We start from the raw sequence: 25,050 nt of genomic DNA, 5'->3' as shown, positions 1-25,050 counted from the left end.
TTAGCACCCCCGATGCTCCCTGCGTCATTATATACCCCCCGATGCTCCTTGCGCAATTATATTCCCCCTCTGATGCTCCCTGCGCCATTATATTCCCCCCTCTGATGCCCCCTGTGCAAAAATATTTCCTCCTCTGATGTTCCCTGCATCATTATATACCCCATCCGATGCTCTCTGCGCCATTATATTCCCCCCCGATGCTCTCTGCATCATTATATCCCCCCCCCCGATGCTCCCTGCGTCATTATATTCCCCCCTCTGATGCCCCCTGCCCCATTATATTCCCCCCTCTGATGCCCCCTGCCCCATTATATTCCCCCCCTCTGATGCCCCCTGTGCCATTATATTCCCCCTTTGATGCCCCCTGCGCCATTATATTACCCCCCCCCCCCCTCCCGATACCTTGAAATATAAAAATAAACTTTGTTCATTACTATGTTCTCACCCCTATATATAACTTTTTTATTTTTCCACCTACAGAGCTGTTTTAGGGTTTGCTTTTTGGGGCATGAGATGTAGTTTTATTGGTATCACACTTGTGTAATTCTTATTTTTTGATCACTTTTTATAAAAAATTTTGGGATGTAATGTAACCAAAAATCTGCAATTTTGGCATTTGGAATTTTTCTGCGTTTATGCTGTTCACCGTGCAGGATCAGAAACATAATAATTTAAAGTGTACCGATCGTCAATAAAAACTTTATATATAAAGTAGATAATACCAATATATGTATATTTGTAATATACATTGGTTAAAAAAATGTGTATATTTTTGTCCCTACAGCTATTGTTTATGTGTGTCTATGAGAAGTCCAAATACAGGAAGTGTGGGTGGACAAGCAGGGCTCTGTGCAGTGAGGACAAACAGGGCTCTGTGCAGTGAGGCTCTGTGACATGCTCCCGGCTCACACATCAGGATGATTAACAAGCCAGGAGCCTGCACAGAGCCCTACTTGTCCTGCCCTCACTTCCTGTACTCGGACTCCTCATAGAGAAACACAGGCAATAGCTGCAGGGACAGCATTTTTTTGCTCCAAAAATATACACATTTTTTTATCAATGTATATTACAAATATACATATAATGGTATTATCTACATTTATATCAAAACATTTTGTTGGCGACAGTTACAATTTAATAGTTTGGACAATTTATGCACACGGCGATACCAAATATGTATTTTTTTTGTCTGTACAGTGTTTTATTTAAAAAAAAATAGGAAAAGGGGGGTGATTAGAATTTTTATTAGGGGAGTATTTTTTTTAAAAAATATTTCTTAAAACATTTTTTTTACTTTTTTTTTGTTATACACATTTTTACCCCCCACCCCCCTAGCCTATCATAAGCCATCATCAGATGGCTTACTTAGCTATTGCATTACATTAATCTATGAAATCTGTGCTTGATTGCTAAGGGCTGCCTAAGTGAGCCCTAAGCAATCATAGAGCCAGGGAAGATGCAGAGGAGCAGGTAAGACCTCGGGCTTCCCTAGCAACCCATAGCCCCCCCTTCAATTACATCACTGGGCGGGGCTATGGGACCACTAGACACCAGGGAATAGCGGAATTTAGTGTTTAACTGCCGTGATCTGTATAGATCACGGTATTTAACCATTTAAGTGATGGACTTCGACACGATCGCCGAAGTCTGTCTTTAAAGGCAGATGTCAGCTGCTGATAGCAGCGGACATCTCCCGGTTATGACGTGGACCCGTCCTGCGGCCCTTGTCATTTCCGCCCACCTGACCATAACGTACATGGTTGTCATGGGTCGGGAAGGGTTTAAGTAATGTAATAGACAGACACCTATTTTAAATATTCAGGGACTGTTCCCCAGGACTGGCGCATGGCAAATGTACTGCCAATATTTAAAAAGGGGTCAAAAGGTGACCCCGGGAATTATAGACCTGTTAGTTTAACCTCTGTTGTATGTAAATTGTTTGAGGATTTTCTAAGGGATGCTATTTTGGAGTATCTTGATAAAAATAAATGTATGACTCCATATCAGCATGGCTTTATGAGGGATCGGTCCTATCAAACTAACCTGATCAGCTTTTATGAGGAGGTAAGCTCCAGACTGGACTAGGGGGAATCGCTGGTTGTCGTACATCTGGATTTTTCCAAAGCATTTGATACGGTGCCACATAAAAGGTTGGTGCATAAAATGAGAAGGATTGGGCTGGGGGGAAATGTGGGCAAGTAACTGGCTCAGTGATAGGTAACAGAGGGTGGTTATTAATGGTACTTATTCTGATTGGGTGACTGTTACTAGTGGGGTACCACAGAGGTCAGTCTTGGGTCCTATTCTATTTAATATATTCATTAATGACCTTGTAGAGGGGTTGAATAGTAAAGTAGAAATCTTTGCAGATGATACTAAACTCTGTAAAGAGGTAAACACAATAGAGGACAGTGCACTATTACAAATGGATCTGGATAGTTTGGGGGTTTGGGCTGGGAAGTGGCAGATGAGGTTCAACACTGATAAATGTAAGCTAATGCACATGGGAAGGAAAAATCCGTCTGGGATTATGTATTAAGTGGGAGAACACTTGGGATGACTGACATGGAAAAGGACTTGGGAGTCTTAGTTAACAGAAAATTTAGCTGCAGTGACCAGTGTCGGGCAGCTGCTGCCAAGGCAAATAAAATCATGGGGGGCATCAATAGGGGCATAGATGCCCACGACAAGGAAATAATTCTACCGCTGTACAAATCACTAGTCAGACCACACATAGAATACTGTATACAGTACTCGGCATCAGTATGCAAGAAAGATATAGTGGAGCTGGAGAGGGTTCAAAGACGGGCAACCAGAGTAATACGGGGAATGGGAGGACTACAGTACCCAGAAAGATTATCAGAATTGGGGCTATTTCGTTTAGAAAAAAGAAGGCTTAGGGGAGACCTAATAACTATGTATAAATATATCGGGGGACAGTACAGAGATCGCTCCCATGATCTATTTATACCCAGGACTGTATCTATAACAAGGGGGCATCCTCTACGTCTAGAGGAACGAAGGTTTCTACACCAACACAGACGGGGGTTCTTTACTGTAAGAGCAGTGAGACTCTGGAATTCTCTGCCTGAGGAGGTGGTCATGGTGAACTCTGTAAAATAATTTAAAAGGGGTCTGGATGCATTTTTGGAGAGTAATAACATCGCTGGTTATGGATACCAGATTTATAGGGACAGAACGTTGATCCAGGGATTTATTCTGACTGCCATATTTGGAGTCGGGAAGGAATTTTTACCTCTAGTATAAGTTTTTTTTTGCCTTCCTCTGGATCAACTCAGTAGGGACTCATAAGGGATATAGGTTGAACTTGATGGACTCTGGTCTTTTTTCAACCTTATGAACTATGTTACTATGTTATGTTATTACGATGCTTCTGGGTGTTGGGGCCATTGCAAAAATGGCTATCCGGCAGTGCTGATTGCTTCAGCAGCCACCGGATAGCCAGGGCCGGTAGGCCGCATGTCCTGTGGGCTGGCCGGCGGGCACAACATTACTGTATCAAGAAGACTGGGACCGCTTATCCAGCCGACTCGTTTCCTGGGGCCATTTGTGCAGGAGCCGGGCAAAGGCATCTCGCCAAGATGATGAACTATGCGGCCGCACTCGCAATGGCGTTCCCAGATTCACAGGGCCAGCGTCACTGTGTCTGCATCATTACACGGCCACATTGTGTACGGATGCCGCATTGTTTGTCATCTCGGGAATGGCCTTTCCCCAGCAGTTAAAGTTATCCCAGTGAACAGCCCGGGGAAGCGAGCCATGCAGAGGCCACTGGACCTGTGCAGCACCATCATCATCCGGAGGAGGTGGGGTGATCTAATCTAAGGGGACAACCTACCTACTGGGGGGGGAGGGGGTGTTATCTAAGCCCATACATCAATGTTTCCCAACCAGTGCGTCTCCAGCAGTTGCAAAACTACAACTAACAGCCTGTTCAGACAGTCAGTGGCTATACAGGCATGCTGGAAGTTGTAGTTATACAACAACTGAGGCACACTCGTTTATTAAGCACTCCCCATACACTCTACATACAATGGTCCTCCTGGAACCAATTAATATTGTATGCTGAGGGACCACTGTATATCCTCGAGTATGTAAGTCATCAATGACAACTACAGTAGTCTCCAATGTGTGAGAGATCCTTATCATTTAAAGGGGTACTCCGGTGGAAAACAATTTTTATTAAATCAACTGGTTCCAGAAAGTAAAACAGATTTGTTAATTCTATCAGCTACGTATCAGCTTCTGTATGCTCCAGAGGAAGTGGAGTTGTTCCTTTTCAGTCTGACCACATTGCTCTCCGCTGCCACCTCTGTCCATGTAAGGACTGTCCAGAGGAGGAGTAAATCCCCATAGCAAATCTCCTCCTTCTCTGGACAGTTCCTGACATGAACAGAGGTGTCAGCAGAGAGCAATGTGGTCAGACTGGAAAGAACTATACAACTTCCTGTGGAGAAGTAATTTACAAATCTGTTTTAACTGGCACAAGTTTATTTAAAAAAAAATTTGTTTCCCACTGGAGTACACATTTAATAAAAAGCAAAAAACTGACATTCTTATTAGACATTTTTTAGTTTGGTAAGGTACATAGATGAAAACTTTATATGCAAAATTGAGAATAAAGCTTGATGTTATCATTCTTCTCTTCTTTCCCAGTGAAGGGGAACAAGGACCAAATGGAAGCCAAAGCTCCAATTACAACCAGTCTTGAAATACTACAATCGTCCACTATTGGACCAAACTGGATGAAGATGTTGCCATAGTGATCTCCCACCAAGTAGTATTCTTGACCAGTGGGTTGCACAGTCTGTCTTCTCTATCTTAAGAGAAAATTGTTGGACTTTTTTTTATGAGTAAGGATTTACAAATGTGAGCACACTGTTGCTGAACCCTGATTTCAGCTCTCAAATAATTGCACATATTTTTTTCATTTTCTGCCTGCAGTTCAGTGACAAGATTCTATATCAATATCTTGGCCATCTGAACTGTAATCTCCTAAATGTATTAAGATTAAATGATATTGTAATATGTTGGTCTTTTTTTTTTCCTCATTATTTGTCATTTTATAAGGTATTATTGGATAAAAACTGCCCATCCCTAATATGAGGCCCATTCCATACTGTATAGTGAATGGATAAGTAAATTATTGCCACATGGTTAATTTAAAACTCCCTTGACCTACATTTGGTTCTTGCATAGACCATCCATACAACCATGTTCTACAGGCTCTGATTTATGTACCTGTTATTTTCTCTTAAAATGTTGCTGGGGTGGGGGGGGGGGGGGGGGGGTCTTGGTGCACAGACCTCTACCAATTGCTAGAATGAGTGCCGCTTCTCGCTGTTGCTGCTGAATATGGGCTCCATAGAAAGTCTAGGGGCCAATCTTCAGTGAGCGAGAGACTGGGTGGTGGTGGGGGTTGGTGTAAGCACTTAGTCAAGCTCAACTCTCTGATTGTTCTAGTGATTGATGTAGGTTTCAGCACCAGACCATCACAGATGAAAATTTTTGACATGAGTCGGACATGTTTGAGTATCTGCTATTAAAAAAAAAAAAAAAAAAAACTTTGACATTTCCTAGCGTCATGTCAAAGGTTTTGATCAGTAGGGGGACTGAGTGTTCATTCCTTCACCAATCAGGAGAATAAGCCAGCTCCTTTACCTGTGAGTTACACTTTAACCCCTTAAAGGGGTACTCCGCTTCTCAGCATTTGGAACAAACTGTTCCAAACGGGGTAGTCGGGAGCTCGTGACATCATAGCCCCGCCCCCTCATGATGTCTAAAGTATGGGGTTAACGGTGCCAGTAGCTCAGGGATACTGATCAGTACATTCCTGGCAAAATCACAGGTCCTGATCAGCTGAGTGGATGGCGGGAGGGCCCTTACCTGCCTCCTCGACGTCCGATCGGTCCTCTGGCTGGCTGGGAGCAGCAGAGGTCCGATCGGACAGCGAGGAGACAGGTAAGGGCCTAAAGGGTTAATGTTGGGCATCGGCCCGATTGGCAGTGCCGGTATTAACCGTGGGTCCTCATATCTCACCGGATTTGAAGCGTTCTCCGCTTGTGAGAAAAGTTTAAACGCCGGTAACGGGACCAGGGTGTACAGGTTTGCCTTAAAGGGGTCCCCCTTTTTTTTTTTTTTTTTTTTTATAAATCAAGTGGTGCCAGAAAGTTAAACAGATTTGTAAATGACTTCTGTTAAAAAATCTTAATCCTTCAAGGATGATCCATAGGAAGTTCTTTTCTTTTTGTATTTTTCTGTCTGATCACAGTGCTCTCTGCTGACACCTCTGTCCATGTCAGGAACTGTGCAGAGTAGGAGCAAATCGCCATAGAAAACCTCTCCTGCTCTGGGCAGTTCCTAAAATGGACAGTGGTGTCAACAGAGAGCACTATGGTCAGACAGAAAGGAAATTCAAAAAGAAAACTTCCTGTGGATCATAATAGCAGCTGATAAGTACTGGAAGGATTTTTAATAGAAGTAATTTTTTACAAATCTGTTTAACTTTCTGGCACCAGTTGATAAAAAAAAAAAAAAAAAAAGTTTCAGTGGAGTACCCCTTTAAGTACCAGGACGCTCTTCATCCTTAAGGGGTTAAAAAAAAAATAACAAAATAATTATGCTTTAAATTGCTCTATTCTGACCCCTTCAACTTTATTTTCCGTTTATGCACTGCGATCCGTAGTTTTTATTGGTACCACTTTTGCATATGTGACTTTACTTTACTTTTTATTCAGTTTTTTTTTTTTTTTTTTTCTGGTAAGTGATGTGAACCAAAAATGTTGTGACCTAGGGCTTACTCTTCTGCTGTTCACGATGTGGGATCAGTAATGCTATATATTTTTAGTTGGACAATTCCACAAGCAGCGCTACCAATTATATATATTTTTTTATTTGGGAAAAGGGGGTGTTTTGGATTTTTTTATTTAATGTGCAGCCTCCAGACTCTACTAGAAGATTGCTGAGGCCAGCATGGAGGCCTTCAGAAAGCTTCCGTCTGGCATGGAAACAGGTTGGACTCTTGCAGTCACATTACGTGGTGGCAATCCTGTCACAGCATCTAAGAGGCTAATGATTGTGTCTGTCATTTACTAAATGCAAACTGCTGACAGCAACAGTCACTCACAGTGTAAGAAGTGAGTGCAGCTCCTCTGCTTGCTTCACGGTCTTACAACACGGTGCACCACGTGTTTTGACTAGTTAGAACTAAAGAGGTGCACGCTGCAACACAAATTATAGCAGCACACTGCAAGTGCTAAGATATGTACACTGCTCAAACAAATAAAGGGAACACTAAGATAACACATCCTAGATCTGAATGACTGAACTAATCGTATGAAATACTTTCATCTTTACATAGTTGAATGTGCTGACAACAAAATCACACAAATTATCAATGGAAATCAAATTTATCAACCCATGGAGGTCTAGATATGGAGTCACACTCAAAATCAAAGGGGAAAACCACACTACAGGCTGATCCACCTTTAATATAATGTCTTTAAAGGGGTACTCCGGTGGTTAAGATTTTTGGCTATATTGCATCTTCTTTTAATGTTCATGTTTTTTGTAATTGACATGTATAGGTTTGTGTAGCATGTGTCTTTTTTTTCTTACCTGTTTGTGAGCCAGGAAGTTCTGTAGTTCTGTGTTGGATCTCTTACTGTTGTCCACAACGTCGGCCATCTTAGGATTAGGCTGTGGACAACATGTCATGGCTTTTTTTTTTTCTCTGTTCTTTCAGAACTGCATGAGAGGAAGAAGCCACGCCCCCTCATCTCCCCCTCCTGGTGGTCGCAGGTCTGCATGAGAGAAAGAAGCCAGAGCAGGGGGAGAGAGGACATACACAGCTCCTCCCCTCCCCCTGCTCTGTCTTCTGAGGATGCAGAGAAGATAAGAGTGTTATCTGAAGGGTAGGATAATAAAGTGTACGGGCTGGGGATGTATAGACTGCAGGGGAATAAATCTCGGACTGGGGAGGATTTCTGTGTGAAAAAGGGGGGGGCGGCTCCTGAATGACACATGCTGGGAGTTGTAGTCCCTGTTATGTGTGTGCCTCCAGCTGTTGCAAAACAACAACTCCCAGCATGCCTGGACAGACTTTGGGCATGCTGAGAGTTGTAGTTTTGCAACAGCTGGAGGCACACTGGTTGGGAAACACTGTCCTAGCCTATTCAGCATACACATCATGTTACACCAGAGTTTCCAAACCAGTGTGCCTCCAGCTGTTGTATAACTACAACTCCCTGCATGCCCTGACAGCCTATGGGCATGCTGGGAGTTGTAGTTTTGCAACAGTTGGAGGCACACTGATTGGGAAACACTGTTTTAGCCTATTCAGTATATTACAAACAAAGTGCCTTGTTTCCCAACCAGGCGGTCTTCAGCTGTATCAAAACTACAACTCCCAGCATGCCTGGACAGCTTTTGGCTGTCCGGGCATGCTGGTAGTAGTAGTTTTGCAACACCTGAAGGCACCCTGGTTGGAAAACACTGGTTTATGCCCTATAGAGGTGTGGTGAACTACAACCCCCAGGAGACTACAGAGGCAGCATGCTGGTGTTATACCACAGACTGAAGACTCCTGAATGACACATGCTGGCAGTTTTAGTCCCTTTTGTGTGTGTGTGTATGCCAGTGTATCCCAACCAGGGCTAATTATATTAGTGTGCTGTGTATAAGGGGGCCGACCCGGGAAAATAGTAGGGTGGGTAAAGGGCGGAACAAAAAAAAAAAGAGCTGCCCCAAACCAGCAAGGCATGTGGCATGCTGGGATTTGTAGTTTTCAGCACAGCAAGAAACAGGAAATAGAAGCAAAGATAGGAAAACAAAGTGGGGGATAAAAAGACAACAAAGAACGGAAATAGAGTAGACTAAACAACAAGAATAGAAATTAAACAAAACAAATAGGGTAAATCAAAAACGGAAAAACACATTGACCACCGGAGTACCCCTTTAAACTAGTCAATATGAGGCTCAGTAGTGTGTGTTTGGCCTCCATGTGCCTGTATGACCTCCCTACAATGCCTGGGCATGCTCCTGATGAGGTGGCGGATGGTCTCCTGAGGGATGTCCTACCAGACCTGGACTAAAGCATCCACCAACTCCTGGACAGTCTGTGGTGCAATGTGGTGTTGGTGGATGGAGCGAGACATAATGTCCCAGATGTGCTTAATCTGATTCAGGTCTGTGAAACGGGCGGGCCAGTCCATAGCATCAATGCCTTCCTGACACACTCCAGCCACATGAGGTCTAGCATTGTCTTGGATTAGGAGGAACCCAGGGCCAACCGCACCAGCATATGGTCTCACAAGGGGTCTGAAGATCTCAGGCTCAGGTCAGGCTACCTCTGGCAAGCACATGGAGGGCAAAACCCAAAGAAATGCCACCCCACACCATTACTGACCCACCGCCAAACCGGTCATGCTGGAGGATGTTGTAAGCAGTAGAACGTTCACGGCGTCTCCAGACTCTGTCACATGTGCTCAGTGTGAACCTGCTTTAATCTGTGAAGAGCACAGGGCGCCAGTGGCGAATTTGCCAATCTTGGTGTTCTCTGGCAAATGCCAAACATCCTGCACGTGTTGGGCTGTAAGCACAACCCCCACCTGTGGACGTTGGGCCCTCATATCACACTCATGGAGTCTGTTTCTGACAGTTTGAGTGGACACATGCACATCTGTGGCCTGCTGGAGGTCATTTTGCAGGGCTCCGCCTGCTCCTCCTTGCACAAAGGCGGAGGTAGCGTTCCTGCTGCTGGGTAGTTGCCCTCCTACGGCCTCTTCGACGTGTCCTGATGTACTGGCCTGTTTCCTGGAAGTGCCTCCATGCTCTGGACACTACGCTGACAGACACAGCAAACCTTCTTGCCACAGCTCGCATTGATGTGCCATCCTGGAGGAGCTGCATTACCTGAGCCACTTGTGTGGGTTGTAGACTCCGTCTCATGCTACCACTAGAGTGAAAGCACTGCCAGCATTCAAAAGTGACCAAAACATCAGCCAGGAAGCATGGGAACTGAGAAGTGGTCTGTGGTCCCCACCTGCAGAACCACTACTTTATTGGGGGTGTCTTGCTAATTGCCTATAATTTCCACCTGTTGTCTGTTCCATTTGCACAACAGCATGTGAAATTGATTGTCAGTGTTGCTTCCTGAGTGGACAGTGTGATTGACTTGGAGTTACAGTGTGTTGTTTAACTGTTCCCTTTTTTTTTTGAGCAGTGTATAATAGGAATTATTTTGAATTACATTACTGCTATAGAGAAAGTTGAGGTTCTAACACAATATTTTATTAAATAGTATATAAGACATTAGCTTCTATAGCAGTAATACAATTCTGAATGATTCCTATGATTCTTGTATCTTAGAGCTTTTAGTGTGCGGCTTCTGTTGTTATAAAAGTTGTTTTGGACCAAAACATGTACGGTGCACTCACTTCATACATTCTGTGACATCACAGTGCTTGTTATCTGAAAAACAATCAAATTCAACCTATAACCTTCCTGTGTTGATCCAAAAGGAGGCACAAAAAAAACTCATTGTGAGGCAGATGTTAACTGCCTCACACCAGGGGGAGATATTCCTTTCTGACGATAAATATGGCCATCACAACATCATGTGACCGAGAGTTCCGTAGTCTACCGTAAGGAATCACTGTCTTTGAAAATGGTAAAACCTTCTTTACTCTTAACGTAGAGGATACCCCTGGCCTATGTATAAAAAGATCATTCATGTTTGTCACTAAGACGTCTTTTCTTTAAACTAGTGTTAACTAATTATAATCATAAAGGCATAACCATTCCTACACAGAGAGAAACCAACACAAACCTACTAACATGAATACTAAACAATGGTGTGGGCCAGTAGTAAATCCAGGATGACCCACACCGGTCGGTCTGCAATCCATCTCTTTTCTTAATACTCTTGGTCTCTCCACGCTCCAGTTCAGCCATGTCCTTTTTGTATACAGGTGACAAAAATTGTAAACTATGTTCTTGTCATTAGCCTATATGGCTCTTGTGATGCATCCCATGATTTGATTTGCATTGGCAGCAACTGCCTGGCCCTGGTAACTAAAACTGAGTTTCCAGTCCCAATACCCAAGTCCTTTACAGAGGTAGTTTTACTACGGTATATAATACATTGTTATACTTTTTGTTTCCTAGGCCCGTAACCATACATTAAACTTAAAGGGGTACTGCGGTGAAAAACGATTTTTTTTTTTCAAATCAACTGGTGCGAGAAAGTTAAAGGGTAGCTCCCACCATCCTATTTTTTTTTTTGTTGCTAGCTCGCACTTGATAAATCTTGGTAAGCAAGATTTTTATTTTTTGCTTAGGACACTGAACATGCAAAAAGTCGCAGAAAAAAAAGTAGGCGCACTTGCGATTTTTTTGCGAAAATTTTAAGCAAAACAAATCTAAATGCTTTGATAAATCTCCCCATACATGATTCAAAGGCTCCTTGTTACATCCAGATTCGGTGAGCTGATCTATGTTTTCCCTTTTTATATATGCATTTACAATACTATCCCCCCCCCCCCTCTCTGTTAATTTAATTACTGTGTATCATCTGCAAATATAGAATCTCTACTATGTAAGCCAAAATGTTATATTACAATGCCCCACTGTGATATTACACAATGCCTACATTTTATTTCACAGAGGGCCTGAATGTACACACATTACCCAAATGTACACAATACCAAAGTGCAGCTGAATGTGACTTTGCAATTCCCCACTTTGACATGACAAAATTTTAATTGTTAATGTGCTCTATTTTGAGATTCTTGGCTTTCCGCCACTTTGGTGTACTATCTGTGCTTGCTCTGATGCAATAAAGCATAGGAAAGGGATTCTGCAATGAACTAGGGTAATTTGCTTACAACATTTAAGGTACTAATTTACATCATGTGTATCTCTGATCCTGAAATAGATATCTTTATTGTGAGTCTTCGGTACAACAGAAATGACAGCAGTATTGAAATAGGTTGTGAAAAATAAACATATTTTTTATACAAATGGAATAAAAGAGACATTCTTTTAAATAGCAATTTTGATTACTAACAAGATTGACATGGAATGTTCCCATATTAGCATGGTTTGCTGGTGCATTTTGAAGACTAGTCAACCATACTGACTTATACCTAACACAAAACAATACTTCTAATCTTTCAATTTTATATTAAAACACAGAGTCCTGACTTGTAGTGGAATGCATATACAGTGCATAATGAAAGTATTCGGCCCCCCTGAACTTTGACCTTTTGTCACATTTCAGGCTTCAAACATAAAGACATAAAACTGTAAATTTTTGTAAACAATCAACAACAAGTGGGACACAATCATGAAGTGGAACAAAATGTATTGGATATTTCCAACTTCTTTACAAATAAAAAACTGAAAAATTGAGCGTGCTAAATTATTCAGCCCCTTTACTTTCAGTGCAGCAAACTCTCTCCAGAAGTTCAGTGAGGATCTCTGAATGATCCAATGTTGACCTAAATGACTAATGATGATAAATAGAATCCACCTGTGTGTAATCCCGTCTCCGTTTAAATGCCCCTGCATTGTGATAGTCTCAGAGGTCCGTTTAAAGCGCAGAGAGCATCATGAAGAACAACGAACATACCAGGCAGGTACGAGATACTGTTGTGGAGAAGTTTAAAGCTGGATTTGCATACAAAAAGATTTCCCAAGCTTTAAACATCCCAAGGAGCACTGTGCAAGCGAGAATATTGAAATGAAATCAGACCACTGCAAATCTACGAAGACCTGGCCGTCCCTCTAAACTTTCAGCTCATACAAGGAGAAGACTGATCAGAGATGCAGCCAAGAGGCTCATGATCACTCTGGATGAGCTGCAGAGATCTACAGCTGAGGTGGGAGACTCTGTCCATAGGACAACAATCAGTTGTATTCTGCACAAACCTGGCCTTTATGGTAGAGTGGCAAGAAGAAAGCCATTTCTTAAAGATATCCATAAAAAGTGTTGTTTAAAGTTTGCCACAAGCCACCTGGGAGACACACCAAACATGTGGAAGAAGATGCTCTGGTCAGATGAAACCAAAATCAAACTTTTTGGCAACAATGCAAAACGTTATGTTTGGCATAAAAGCAACACAGCTCATCACCCTGAACACACCATCCCTACTATCAAACATGGGGGTGGCAGCATCATGGTTTGGGCCTGCTTTTCTTCAGCAGGGACAGGGAAGATGATGGGAAGATGGATGGAGCCAAATACAGGACCATTCTGGAAGAAAACCTGATGGAGTCTGCAAAAGACCTCAGACTGGGACGGAGATTTGTCTTCCAACAAGACATTGATCCAAAACATAAAGCAAAATCTACAAGTGAATGGTTCATAAATAAACATATCCAGGTGTTAGAATGGCCAAAACAAAGTCCAGACCTGAATCCAATCGAGAATCTGTGGAAAGAACTGAAAACTGCTATTCACAAACGCCCTCCATCCAACCTCACTGAGCTCCAGCTGTTTTGCAAGGAGAAATGGGCAAAAATTTCAGTCTCTCAATGTGCAAAACTGATAGAGACAAACCGCAAGCGACTTACAGCTGTAATTGTAGCAAAAGGTGGTGCTACAAAGTATTAACTTAAGGGGGCTGAATAATTTTGCACACCCAATTTTTCAGTTTTTTGTTTGTTAAAGTTTGAAATATCCAATAAATTTCGTTCCACTTCATGATTGTCATGATCCCTCAGCCCAACCCTATATAAGTAGTAGTTAGCTACACAAGGGCCATTTCTTTCCTAGCAGCCTCCCAGTCTGACTGGGAGAGCTTGGTAAGTGTGCTATTACACCTTGTTCACACTGGTGTGGTGCTGTGCGGGGTCCTTTGCTGCCGTGGCTGCGGGGAGGTGCGACCCATAGACTGGTTTGAGTGGCATTGGGGCCGCTCTGCCAGTGGGTCGTTCCCCCCCCCCCCCCCCCGTGGGCACTGGTGTCGCGGCAGTGGTGGTCGCCGCCCAGTGCTACTACGACATTTTACGTTAGGGACCCACTCTAAATAGGTGGCCTTGACGTGGCGAGTGGGCTTTGTACTTTTTGATCAAAAATGTATACTAGCAACCTGTTAGTTTTTGATATTATGCTGAGAAGCAATCAGATCATTATACAAGATTGTAGATGTGCACCATGTCTGTTTTCTACCCGAATTCCCACTTCATGATTGTGTCCCACTTGTTGATTCTTCACAAAAAATTACAGTTTTATATCTTTATGTTTGAAGCCTAAAATGTGACAAAAGATCGAAAAGTTCAAGGGGGCCGAATACTTTCACTATGCACTGTATATGAACAACAAAGGCAGGTTCACAGACATGTAAAGCCTCTTGCATACAATAAAAAAAAAAAAACTGCTACTGATGCAACAGAGACTAAGTTATTATAGAACATTATGATTGTCTTCATTAACCCACAGTATAAAGTCAAGTAAGTAAACAAGAGGTATACAAAGGTGCAATGTACTACAAAACCATAGCACATTTTTAGGCAACTTATTGTCGGAATTCCACCTCAAATTAAAGCCCATAGACTTCTATGGGAATCCGCACTCCCACAAACGGAAATTCAAAAGTGTGATGAATGGGAGTGCAGAATCCCACAGGAGTTTATAGGCTTTAATTTGAGGCGAAATTCTGCCGTGTGAATAGACCCTAAGGGTCTATTCACATGTACAGTATTCTGCGCAGATTTGATGCACAGGATTTCAAGCTGTGTTCATTCAGTTTACATTGAAATCTGCAGCAGAAAATCCTGCGCATCAAATCAATCTGCGCAGAATACTGTACGTGTGAAAAGACCCTAAGGTTTTTTTTAAACTGCTACTGCAAAGCTAAAAGTGGATTCAAGAGGAATGGCGAATATAAAGAATGAATTTACCGTATATACTCGAGTATAAGCCGAGTTTTTCAGCACGATTTTTCGTGCTGAAAACACCCCCCTCGGCTTATACTCGAGTGAACTCTCCACCCGCAGTGGTCTTCAACCTGCGGACCTCCAGAGGTTTCAAAACTACAACTCCCAGCAAGCCCGGGCAGCCATCGGCTGTCCGGGCTTGCTGGGAGTTGTAGTTTTGAAACCTCCGGAGGTCCGCAGGTTGAAGACCACTGCGGCCTTCGACATCATCCAGCCCCCTCTCACCCCCTTTAGTTCTGTACAGTACTCGCCTCTGCTCGGCGCTGGTCCGGTGCTGCAGGGCTGTCCGGAGAGGAGGTCGTCCGGTGGGATAGTGGTTTCGGGCTGCTATCTTCACCGGGGAGGCCTCTTCTAAGCGCTTCGGGCCCGGCCCCAGAATAGTCATGTTGCCTTGACAACGACGCAGAGGTGCGTTCATTACCAACGTACTTCTGCGTCATCGTCCAGGCAACGCCTATATTCCGGGCCCGCAGCGCGGAGAAGAGGCGCCCCAGTGAAGATAGCAGCCCGGAACCACTATCCCACCGGACGACCTCCTCTCCGGACAGCCCTGCAGCACCGGACCAGCGCCGAGCGGAGGCGAGTACTGTACAGAACTAAAGGGGGTGAGAGGGGGCTGGATGATGTCGAAGGCCGCAGTGGTCTTCAACCTGCGGACCTCCGGAGGTTTCAAAATTACAACTCCCAGCAAGCCCGGACAGCCGATGGCTGCCCGGGCTTGCTGGGAGTTGTAGTTTTGAAACCTCTGGAGGTCCGCAGGTTGAAAACCACTGAGGGCGGATGATGACAAGAGGATGATGAAGGGGGGGGGGGATGATGAAGGGGGTGGGGATGATGACAAGGGGATGATGAAGGGGGGGGTGTGTGTGGGATGATGACAAGGGGATGATGACAAGGGGATGATGAAGGGGGGGGTGTGTGGGAAGATGACAAGGGGATGATGAAGGGGGGTGTGGGATGATGACAAGGGGATGATGAAGGGGGGTGGGGATGATGACAAGGGATGATGAAGGGGGGTGTGGGATGATGACAAGGGGATGATGAAGGGGGGTGGGGATGATGACAAGGGGATGATGAAGGGGGGGTGTGGGATGATGACAAGGGGATGATGACAGGTGATGATGATGAGGGTCTGGATGATGACAGGCGGTGATGATGATGAGGATGTTAATGACGGGGGTCTGGATGATGACAGGGGGATGATGTATTTCCCACCCTAGGCTTATACTCGAGTCAATAACTTTTCCTGGGATTTTGGGTTGAAATTAGGGGCCTCGGCTTATACTCGGGTCGGCTTATACTTATACTTTTCCTTCCTGCTGGATTCATTTCTGGTTTTGGCTCAAAAACTGCAGTGGCAATTAAAAAAAAAAGCTAATGCCAGAATTTGATCTATAAGAAGTACAAGTCCTTCCTTTATATTCCCTGTTTTTTTAATTAAAGGGGTACTCCGCTGCTCAGCATTTGGCACAAACTGTTCCAAACGCCGGAGCCGGAAGCTCGTGACATCATAGTCCCGCTCCATCATGACATCACACCCCGCCCCTTCAATGCAAGTCTATGGGAGGGGGCGTGACACTGTCACACCCCCTCCCATAGACTTGCATTGAGGGGTGGGGCATCATGAAGGGCCAGGGCTATGATGTTACGAGCTCCCAACGGCGGCTCCAGCGTTCGGAACAGTTTGTTCCAAACGCTGAGCAGCGCAGTACCCCTTTAACCTTTTTTTAAGGTTAAAGGAGTTTTTGATGCAGTTTCTAAAAACCAAAGCCAGAAGTGGATTCAAAGGGAATGGGAAATATAAAACAATGACCAATGCTTCTTCTTGCTCAATTCCCTCTTGGCTTTGGCTTAAAAACTGAAGCAAAAACTGCAGTGGTAATTGAAAAAGACACAGTCGAAAAATCTAAAACATGTTCCATAAGGGTAATGCATTACTCCCGGGGATGTGGAGTCAGTTAATAGAAATGTACCACTAAATGCATACCTTGTTACATGTTTACTTTCATAAGTAATGAAAAGCTGGATGTTACCATTATACTATAGTATATTTATTACTTATTATGCATTTATAAAGTAACTGGAATATGAGAAGGAGTTAGGCTAGGTTTACACTACAGAATCTCCAGACGGCTAGGACTGTGTGTACATTGCTGTCCCCATAGTTGTACTGTGCCCCAAAATCCCAGTGAGGAAATTCTGTAGTGTGAACTCAGCCTTAGAGCGTGGAGAGGTTAGAAGTTTGGCTTAGGCTGGGTTAACACAAGCATTGTTCAGTCTGTTGTTTTGCTCCATGATGGTACCAGAGGATCCCATTGACTAACTGGTTCCGTCAGGTTTCCGGCACAGTATTTTGCATTTCACCAGACAAAATAATGTGGCATGCCGCACTCTTTTATTCAGTATTTTGGACTAAACGTGTGATGGAGGCACCTAACTGAACCGGGGTGTGAACCAAGCCTTACCAACATCACAGCCCAGAATGGAATAAAATCCTATTTCTTTATGGAGCTTTCACTAAGATAAGTACAATGACCTTCTAATTAAAACCCTAGAATGTGTTCACAAAGTTCTATTTTCTGACCGTATTACATCTGCCATTTAATGCTCGAAAAATCAGGAAAGGATCCAAGTTGAGAAGAGATTTCCCCATGTTCCTCTGCAAGGATCCAGTGCTGTTTTTAGAAGACTATACTATCCTGTTTATGTAAGAAGGATGGAAAGTGAAATGAGCAATAAGCCCTGAAGAGTAATATTTCATGCTCTCTCTATGACATTCGTATGCTGTAAAATATAGTTCAGATTTCTATTGCGGACATTGCTGCATTGATAACGTTCATGATTGTTTTCCTGATTCATGTTTTGCCCAATCCTCAAACCCTCCGGCATAGTTATAAACCCTAAGGAGAAAGAAAAAAATAAAATAAACAAACAATTTACATACAACTTAAAAGGGCATTCCAGTGAAAAACATTTTTTTTTCACATCAACTGGCTCCAGAAAGTTGAACAGATGTGTAATTTTCTTCTATTAAAAAATCTTAATCCCTTCCAGTACTTATCAGCTGCTGAAGTTGAGTTCTTTTCTGTCTGACCAGAGTGCTCTCTGCTGACACCTCTGTCTCAGGAACTCTTCAGAAAGGAGCAAATCCCCGAAGCAAACCTATCCAGTTCTGGACAGTTTCTGAGATAAGCAGAGGTGTCAGCACTGTTGTTAGACAGAAAAGAACAACTCAACTTCAAATGCTGATAAGTACTGAAAGGATTAAGATATTTTTAATAGAAGTAATTTACAAATCTGTTTAACTTTCTGGAGCCAGTTGATATGAAAAAAATAGTTTTTGCCCGGAATACCCCTTTAATATAAAAATATATTTTCACTGTAAGAAGTTGCGCATGTAACAGTCAAATACCATTTGCATTATAAAATACCTGGTTATTGCTTTTATTAAAGGGGTACGATGGAGTCGGGAGCTTGTGATGTCATAGCCCCGCCCCCTCATGATGTCACGCCCTGCCCCCTCAATGCAAGTCATGCCCCCTCCCATAGACTTGCATTGAAGGGTGGGGCATGAGGGGCGTGGCTATGATGTCACAAGCTCCCAGCATCGGCTCCAGCATTCGGAACAGTTTGTTCAAAAGGCTGAGCAGCGGAGTACCCCTTTAAGTCTCCTATCCTAGAAGCTTTGCTTCTACAGGAGAATACCTCCATAATATGTTGCCATATAGAATGCTGGTGATCTGCTGCTTCATATCTGGTACGGAGATGACTGATTCCTTTAAAAAAAGGAATGCACTGTACCACTTTGAATACAAGAGGCCACCCCAAGAGTCAAGTAATTGGGCTTTTCTTTGACGCAGGGAGCTCTCTGCAATATGACTATTCCCAGCCCCTCCCCTCAGATATGATTTGACAGTAATAGCTGTCTTCTGATTGGACACTAGAGCTGCCATAAACAAAAAGCATGTTCAGGAAAGCTCTCAATGCAGGTAGTTCCCTGCAGCTGAGAAAAGCCCGCCTTCTTGACACTTATGGCTTTGGCCAGGGCATAGAAGAGCCCGGAGAGTAAAATATATCTGCAGTGAGGTGTAACATATAAAACGGCAGGTGTCCTCTTCAATCTTGAGTGTCTGATCCCGAGGGTCATGCGAGACCCATGAGTAAGGATATGATCGCTATGACAGAAAAGAGTTAGGTCTAAACCCAGAATTGACAGCTGTACTGATAAATAAAGGCTATCTTTGAAAAGTCACAGGGCTGGAGATTTCCTTCATTTCAGGTGTCTCACATACAAGTGACATATAAGTGACATCTTCTTTCCCCTCACTCACACTATAGAGTATTATATTGATTTGGTAGCAGCTGTATCACTCCTGTCCCCTTTTCTCCCTGTTCGCTCTTCTATACAAGAGAGAGCAGTCAGGCTCCAACACACACAACATACTAGAATATTTCCACACAGGAGGGATCTGATTGGTTTTGGTGTAAACATGTAGTTTACAGGAAGTCAGGTGACACAGAATATATCATTTCCTGTGACACATTAAGCATTTTGATCTTCCAGATGGGTGATCATATGACCCAGGTGCAGTAATGAAATGTATAGATGCAGCAAAGCTGGGATAAAACAGATAGCACTACAGGAATACAGGTGGGAAGTATGAAATCTTCTTTTTTTTACAGAAAGCTTTTTTAACCCAACTGAAGAACTACTTACTTATTGTAACCAAGTGACGTTGCTTCATCTAAAGCTCTACCACTTCGAATCCCTGCTAGACAGGAAAAGACCAAGGTGTTGGATTTCTCTGGCAACTTCATTTTATATTTCTCCTCAAAATGCTTTGGTGTCATTTGAAGTGCAGACACTAGATCCCCCACTAAGTAAACAACAATAGTTACAAGAAATTAACATATATACTTTTTTATGTTAACACATATCAGCATATAGTTTAAAGAGGACCTCTGGCCTCTTCTGGCCTCTTCTGGCCTGTCTCCAAATGCCAAACTGTAGTCAATTTATAAAAAAAAAAAAAAAAAAAAAACCCTAAACAAATGTTTTACTTAAGTATAGGTATAAGCAATGCAAAAAGGAGTTTATAAATTGTTATGCTGAAGCTAGTGTAAAAATGTGAAAAATAAACACACAAAAAAACACCTATACAAAAAAAAAATTATGACGTCATAGGAATATGTAAAAAAAAAATGTCATTGTTCGATCATTAGAACAAGCAGAGCACCCTTCACTCCCCAGCTCATAGCAATCTCCATCCTGTATCACTAGACCTATAGACGAGTAATGGTGCCGTCCTGTAAAGCAGGGCATAGACTGCTGCAAGCAGAAGATTGAAGCACGCTCTGCTCCTTCAAAACGACCAATCAAAACGTATGAAATTATTATTATTTTTTTAAATGACCAAAGTTTATGTAACCTTTAATTCTTGGTTACAACCTATGGCATATGGTAGCTGGATCCAGCAAGACAATTTGAAAAGCAGCTACTGTGATATCCCTGCCAGATTCATTTCAATGGGCCCAAGGGAGTCAGCTAGTGACTCCAGTATGCATATTTTTGGACCATATCCGTTTTTTGGAGCCATACTGAACCACAGCAGACCACAGTTTTCAGTTTGGAAACAAAAAAACGGATACGATCTAAAAATAAGCAGACCGGAGTCACTTTCTGGATCTGTTGGGCTCGTTGAAATGAATGGGATACATCAAGGTTCCGGTTACGGAAGCAGCAGTTTTTTTAAATTTCCAGCTGTCATATGCCCAAATCGTGATGTGAATGCAGCCTTAGATTAGCCTCTGGAGGACAGGCCACCAAGTTTAAAGGCTGGGATAATCCCATTAATATAAGACAATAGTATGCAAAATAGACTGGTTTGGTTTTTTACTGTATGTCTCTATAGACAATGGGTTAAAGGGGTACTCTGGTGAAAACCTTTTTTCTTTTAAATCAACTGGTGGCAGAAAGTTAAACATATTTGTAAATTACTTCTATTAAAAAATCTTAATCCTTCCTGTACTTATTAGCTGCTGAATACTACAGAGGAAATTCTTTTCTTTTTGGAATGCTCTCTGATGACATCACGAGCACAGTTCTCTCTGCTGACGTTATTATAATAATAATAATAATGCTTTAGTTGTCCTTAGTGGGATTTGAACCCAAGTCCCCAGCACTGCAAGGCAGCAGTGCTAACCACTGAGCCACCATGCTGCCCTTAGCATACATCTGCTATGCATGGTTGCTAAAATGGACAGAGATGTCAGCAGAGAGCACTGTGTTCGTGATGTCATCAGTGTTCCAAAAAGAAAGGAATTTCATCTGTAGCATTCAGCAGCTAATAAGTACTGGAAGGATTAAGATTTTTTAATAGAAATAATTTACAAATATGTTTAACTTTCTACCACCAGTTGATTTAAAAGAAAAAAGGTTTTGACCGGAGTACCCCTTTAAGAGCCTTCCCTAGTGCTTAAATAACTTACGTGGGATGTGAATTGATCCCTTAATAATTCCGTATTCCTTGATTTCCCATGGCTCCCGAACATCTACAAGTACAACGCCATCCTTCTTCAGCAAGTCTTTCAGTTCCTCATAATTGACAGATCTTCCATCTTTGGCAGAAAAGCTGCGGACAGCAAACCATTGTGGACTCAAGGCTGTGATACAGAGCACAAATGACTTAGTATGTATTCAGTTATAACACACTGCGTAATCTAAAGGTCTTAGAGCCAACAATCGTCTATGGAGAAGAAATGAAAACTATGAGCTTGTTACCTATTGTCTTGTTTAAAGGGGCTTTGTAAAATGCCACATGTATAAGTAGTGTGAACAGCTCTCCTCCAATCCGCTCTGACACGGGCATAAGTCATAATTGTTGGTATGACACATGGCATTAGTCAGGGTGAAGGGCATAAAAAAGTAAGACAATGTGATTCTACAGCATTTCCAGTTACTTATTGCCCAGCATTATGTGGATGGAGCTCGCAGGGTGGTGCACTGAAGTCATACAACACATTCCGCCATATGGTACATGTGATGATGCATGGCACATCAATCTAAAGTCATTAGGACCGCGTGACCCTGCGCCATCACCATAGATAGCAATGCAGTGCGTGCGTAATTCTGCTGAAAGAATGAACATGTTCCTGATTTTGGTGGATTACTTTCAGTGGCGGAATTCTCCATCCCTGAAATTCCGCTGCGTGAACGGGTCCGCGGAACACCCCTTAACAACAATGCAAAGGTTCACACAGCGCCAAGCCATGTGCAGGAGGCTTCATCTAATATATATATATATATATATATATATATATATATATATATATATATATATATATATATACACACACATACATACACATATATATATGTGTGAAAACCTCAATCTGTGTGTATATGTGTGTTCCAGCATAACTATTTGGATGAAACTTGGTACATGTTACTTATATGCCAAGTAAGAATATAGGACAGTTAAATTAACCCTAACACACCTCATTTGCGAGGGTCAGGGTTTTTGTTTAAAGTCCCATGCAAGTCTATAGGAAATGTATGTTCTGTCATAACTTCAAAATGGCTGGAGATATTTTGATAATACTTGGTGCACATGATATTTACATGTCAAATAAAAATAGAGGATAGTTAAATTAACCCTAAGCTACCTATTACGTGAGGGGGGGGGGGGGGGTTGTCTAAAGTTCTATTCAAGTCCATGGGACTCCTGGTATCTTACTCCATAAACTCTGCATTTCCGCATGAGTAGATAAGTCCGGTTTGCAAGCCACGCCTCTCCTTCAAGCCACGCCCCTACATCAAAACCACACCCTCTCTCTTCATCACATCTCAACGGACTGAATATGAGGACGGGAGCTTCTTCCTACATTGCTTTTCCTTTCTCACAAGGATTAGGTAGGAAAAACCAGGCAATCTGCTGGATTGTAATAAAATATGGCTGCAGACACCTCCTCGTACCAAGAAAGGGATTTTAGGGGTCTCAGGTATAACAACCAATGCAAAGAAGAAATGGAGCTGTTGCCCATAGTAACCAAACAGACTAACATATTGACCAGCTGGACTGGGTGAAATGGACAAATCAGTTTCTTATGAACTCATCAGTCTTCTCCAAGTTGTGCATTGATGCTACTGCTACCTTGATCCAGTGTTTCCAACCAAGGTGCCTCCAGCTGTTGCAAAACTACAACTTTCATCATGCCCAGACAGCCTTTGGCTGTCTGGGCATACTGGGAGTTGTAGTTTCGCAACAGCTGGAGGCACCCTGGTTGGGATACACAGCCTTGGTCACATGTCCGTATGCAACCGGCATGACATCTGCATACAGACAGAAGTAGGTGTGGTCGAGGGTCAAAGTGTAAACTACTGGATCCCTCACAGACCTCATTCAAGTCAATGGGATCAGCCGGGATCCGTTTTGGGGCCATCGGCAAAAAAATAAAAAGCCAAACAGACCCAGAACGGGACGGAGCAGAACGGCAATGTAGAACTCTAGAGTAATTTCAATGACCTTATGAATTTCGGAGACCCATAAAGTGCTCCTCTGTCCCTAGCGTCAAGCTTTGACTTTCGACCACAGCTACTTTTTTTCTGCATATGTTTTTCCAGCTTTCGCATACTGAGGTATGATAAAGGGAACCGTAGACCACAATATGTGCCTCAACTCAGGTCCCAGGTGCTCCAAAAATTTTGGATCTCTGACCCCCTAAACAAATATATAGATTTTCAGAACACCATAAAGAATTAAAGGGGTACTCCGGTGGAAAACTATTTATTTTAAATCAACTGGTGCCAGAAAGTTGTACAGATTTTTAAATTACTTCTATTAAAAAATCCTTCCAGTACTTATCAGCTGCTGTATGCTCCAGAGGAAGTTCTTTTCCTTTTGAATTTCCTTTCTGTCTGACCACAGTGCTCTCTGCTGACACCTCTGTTCATATCAGGAACTCACATCACACATCACCCCCTCACATCACACGCCACCTGCCCCGTGGTCGCTGGTAATCAGACCCGGAGCAAACATGCTCCAGGGACTGATTTTAACTGGGGTGCTGCGTGCAAGATCATGGGGGTCCCCAGCGGCGGATAGGGGAAAAGATGTCTAAGTGCCGGAGTACCCCTTTAAATTAACCATAACACACCTCATTTGTGAGGGTCAGGGTTTTTGTTTAAATGGGTACTCTGCTGGGAAACTTTTTTTTGGTGCCAGAAAGTTAAACAGATTTGTAAATTACTTCTATTAAAAAATCTTAATCCTTCCAATATTTATCAGCTGCTATATGCTCCACAGGAAGTAATTTTCTGTTTGAATTTCTTTTCTGTCTGACCACAGTGCTCTCTGCTGACACCTCTATCCATGTCAGGAACTGTCCAGAGTAGGAGCAAATCCCCATAGCAAACCTATTCTGCTCTGGACAGTTCCTGACATGGACAGAGGTGTCAGCAGAGAGCACTGTGGTCAGACAGAAAAGAAATTCAAACAGAAAAGAACTTTCTCTGTAGTAAACAGCAGCTGATAAGTACTGAAAGGATTACGAATTTTTAATAGAAGTAATTAACAAATCTGTTTAACTTTCTGCCACCAGTTGATTTAAAATAAATAGTTTTCCACCAGAGTACCCCTTTAACAAGTACCCCTTTAGCATGAACAAGGAAAAAGGGGGTGTTACTGGCTATGGCAGATGCATCAGGAAAAGTTTAACTTGACTATGTAAACCATAGGGTGACTGGGCAGAGTGGTCATGTGGCAACACAGTCCTGGCACTCGCTCTCTATTATGGTACCTGACAATAGCCATGACACAACAAGCAGTCACCCGGAGACCTCACCCTGACTCGCTGCTGCCGCCCTCTGCACGGTGCCCACTCTGCACACAACACCCTGGGCACTCGCTGCCCTCGCCGCTACACACAGACGCCCGAGCCAAGCAGACATTCTCCGGGTCAGAAGGGTCACCTCCACCGAGCAGCGGGCGGAAACGTACTGCTGCAGAGGGAGGGGAGAGGCCCGGAAACAACATTACACTGCTGCACGTCAGGGTTTTCCAACATGGGTGTCCAGAGTTGTTTCTAAAC

General features: G+C 43.0%; 3 protein-coding genes across 4 annotated transcripts in view; 2 read left to right on the top strand and 1 right to left on the bottom strand.

Moving 5' to 3' along the window:
- CCNC (cyclin C) overlaps positions 1-5,051 on the top strand; it is a 46,419-nt gene extending 41,368 nt beyond the window's left edge. The window contains exon 12 of the mRNA XM_056566180.1: positions 4,678-5,051. Within this exon, the coding sequence (XP_056422155.1) occupies positions 4,678-4,732 (55 nt within the window). The 3' untranslated portion in view covers positions 4,733-5,051. The remainder of the gene's footprint in view (positions 1-4,677) is intronic.
- An 11,555-nt stretch (positions 5,052-16,606) lies between these two features.
- On the bottom strand, positions 16,607-25,035 carry TSTD3 (thiosulfate sulfurtransferase like domain containing 3). Of its 2 annotated transcripts, none has more exons than XM_056566178.1 (4): positions 24,805-25,035; positions 21,451-21,593; positions 19,679-19,838; positions 16,607-17,861 (listed from the first exon to the last, which is right to left on the bottom strand). In XM_056566178.1, the coding sequence occupies exons 1-4, from the start codon at positions 24,993-24,995 to the stop codon at positions 17,798-17,800; spliced, it is 558 nt and encodes a 185-aa protein (XP_056422153.1). In that variant the 5' UTR covers positions 24,996-25,035; the 3' UTR covers positions 16,607-17,797. The 2 variants fall into 2 exon arrangements, with proteins under 2 accessions (XP_056422153.1, XP_056422154.1); XM_056566179.1 differs by having other exon boundaries at positions 21,451-21,624; positions 24,805-25,002.
- The window catches only part of USP45 (ubiquitin specific peptidase 45), a 170,693-nt gene continuing 168,436 nt past the window's right edge, over positions 22,794-25,050 (top strand). The window contains exon 1 of the mRNA XM_056566172.1: positions 22,794-22,873. The gene's annotated coding sequence lies outside the window, so the exon portion shown is untranslated. The remainder of the gene's footprint in view (positions 22,874-25,050) is intronic.

Source organism: Hyla sarda, chromosome 3 (assembly GCF_029499605.1).
Source record: "Hyla sarda isolate aHylSar1 chromosome 3, aHylSar1.hap1, whole genome shotgun sequence".
Lineage (NCBI taxonomy): Eukaryota > Metazoa > Chordata > Amphibia > Anura > Hylidae > Hyla > Hyla sarda.
Note: the sequence above shows the minus strand (reverse complement) of the source record. Positions and strands in the feature narration are given on the sequence as shown.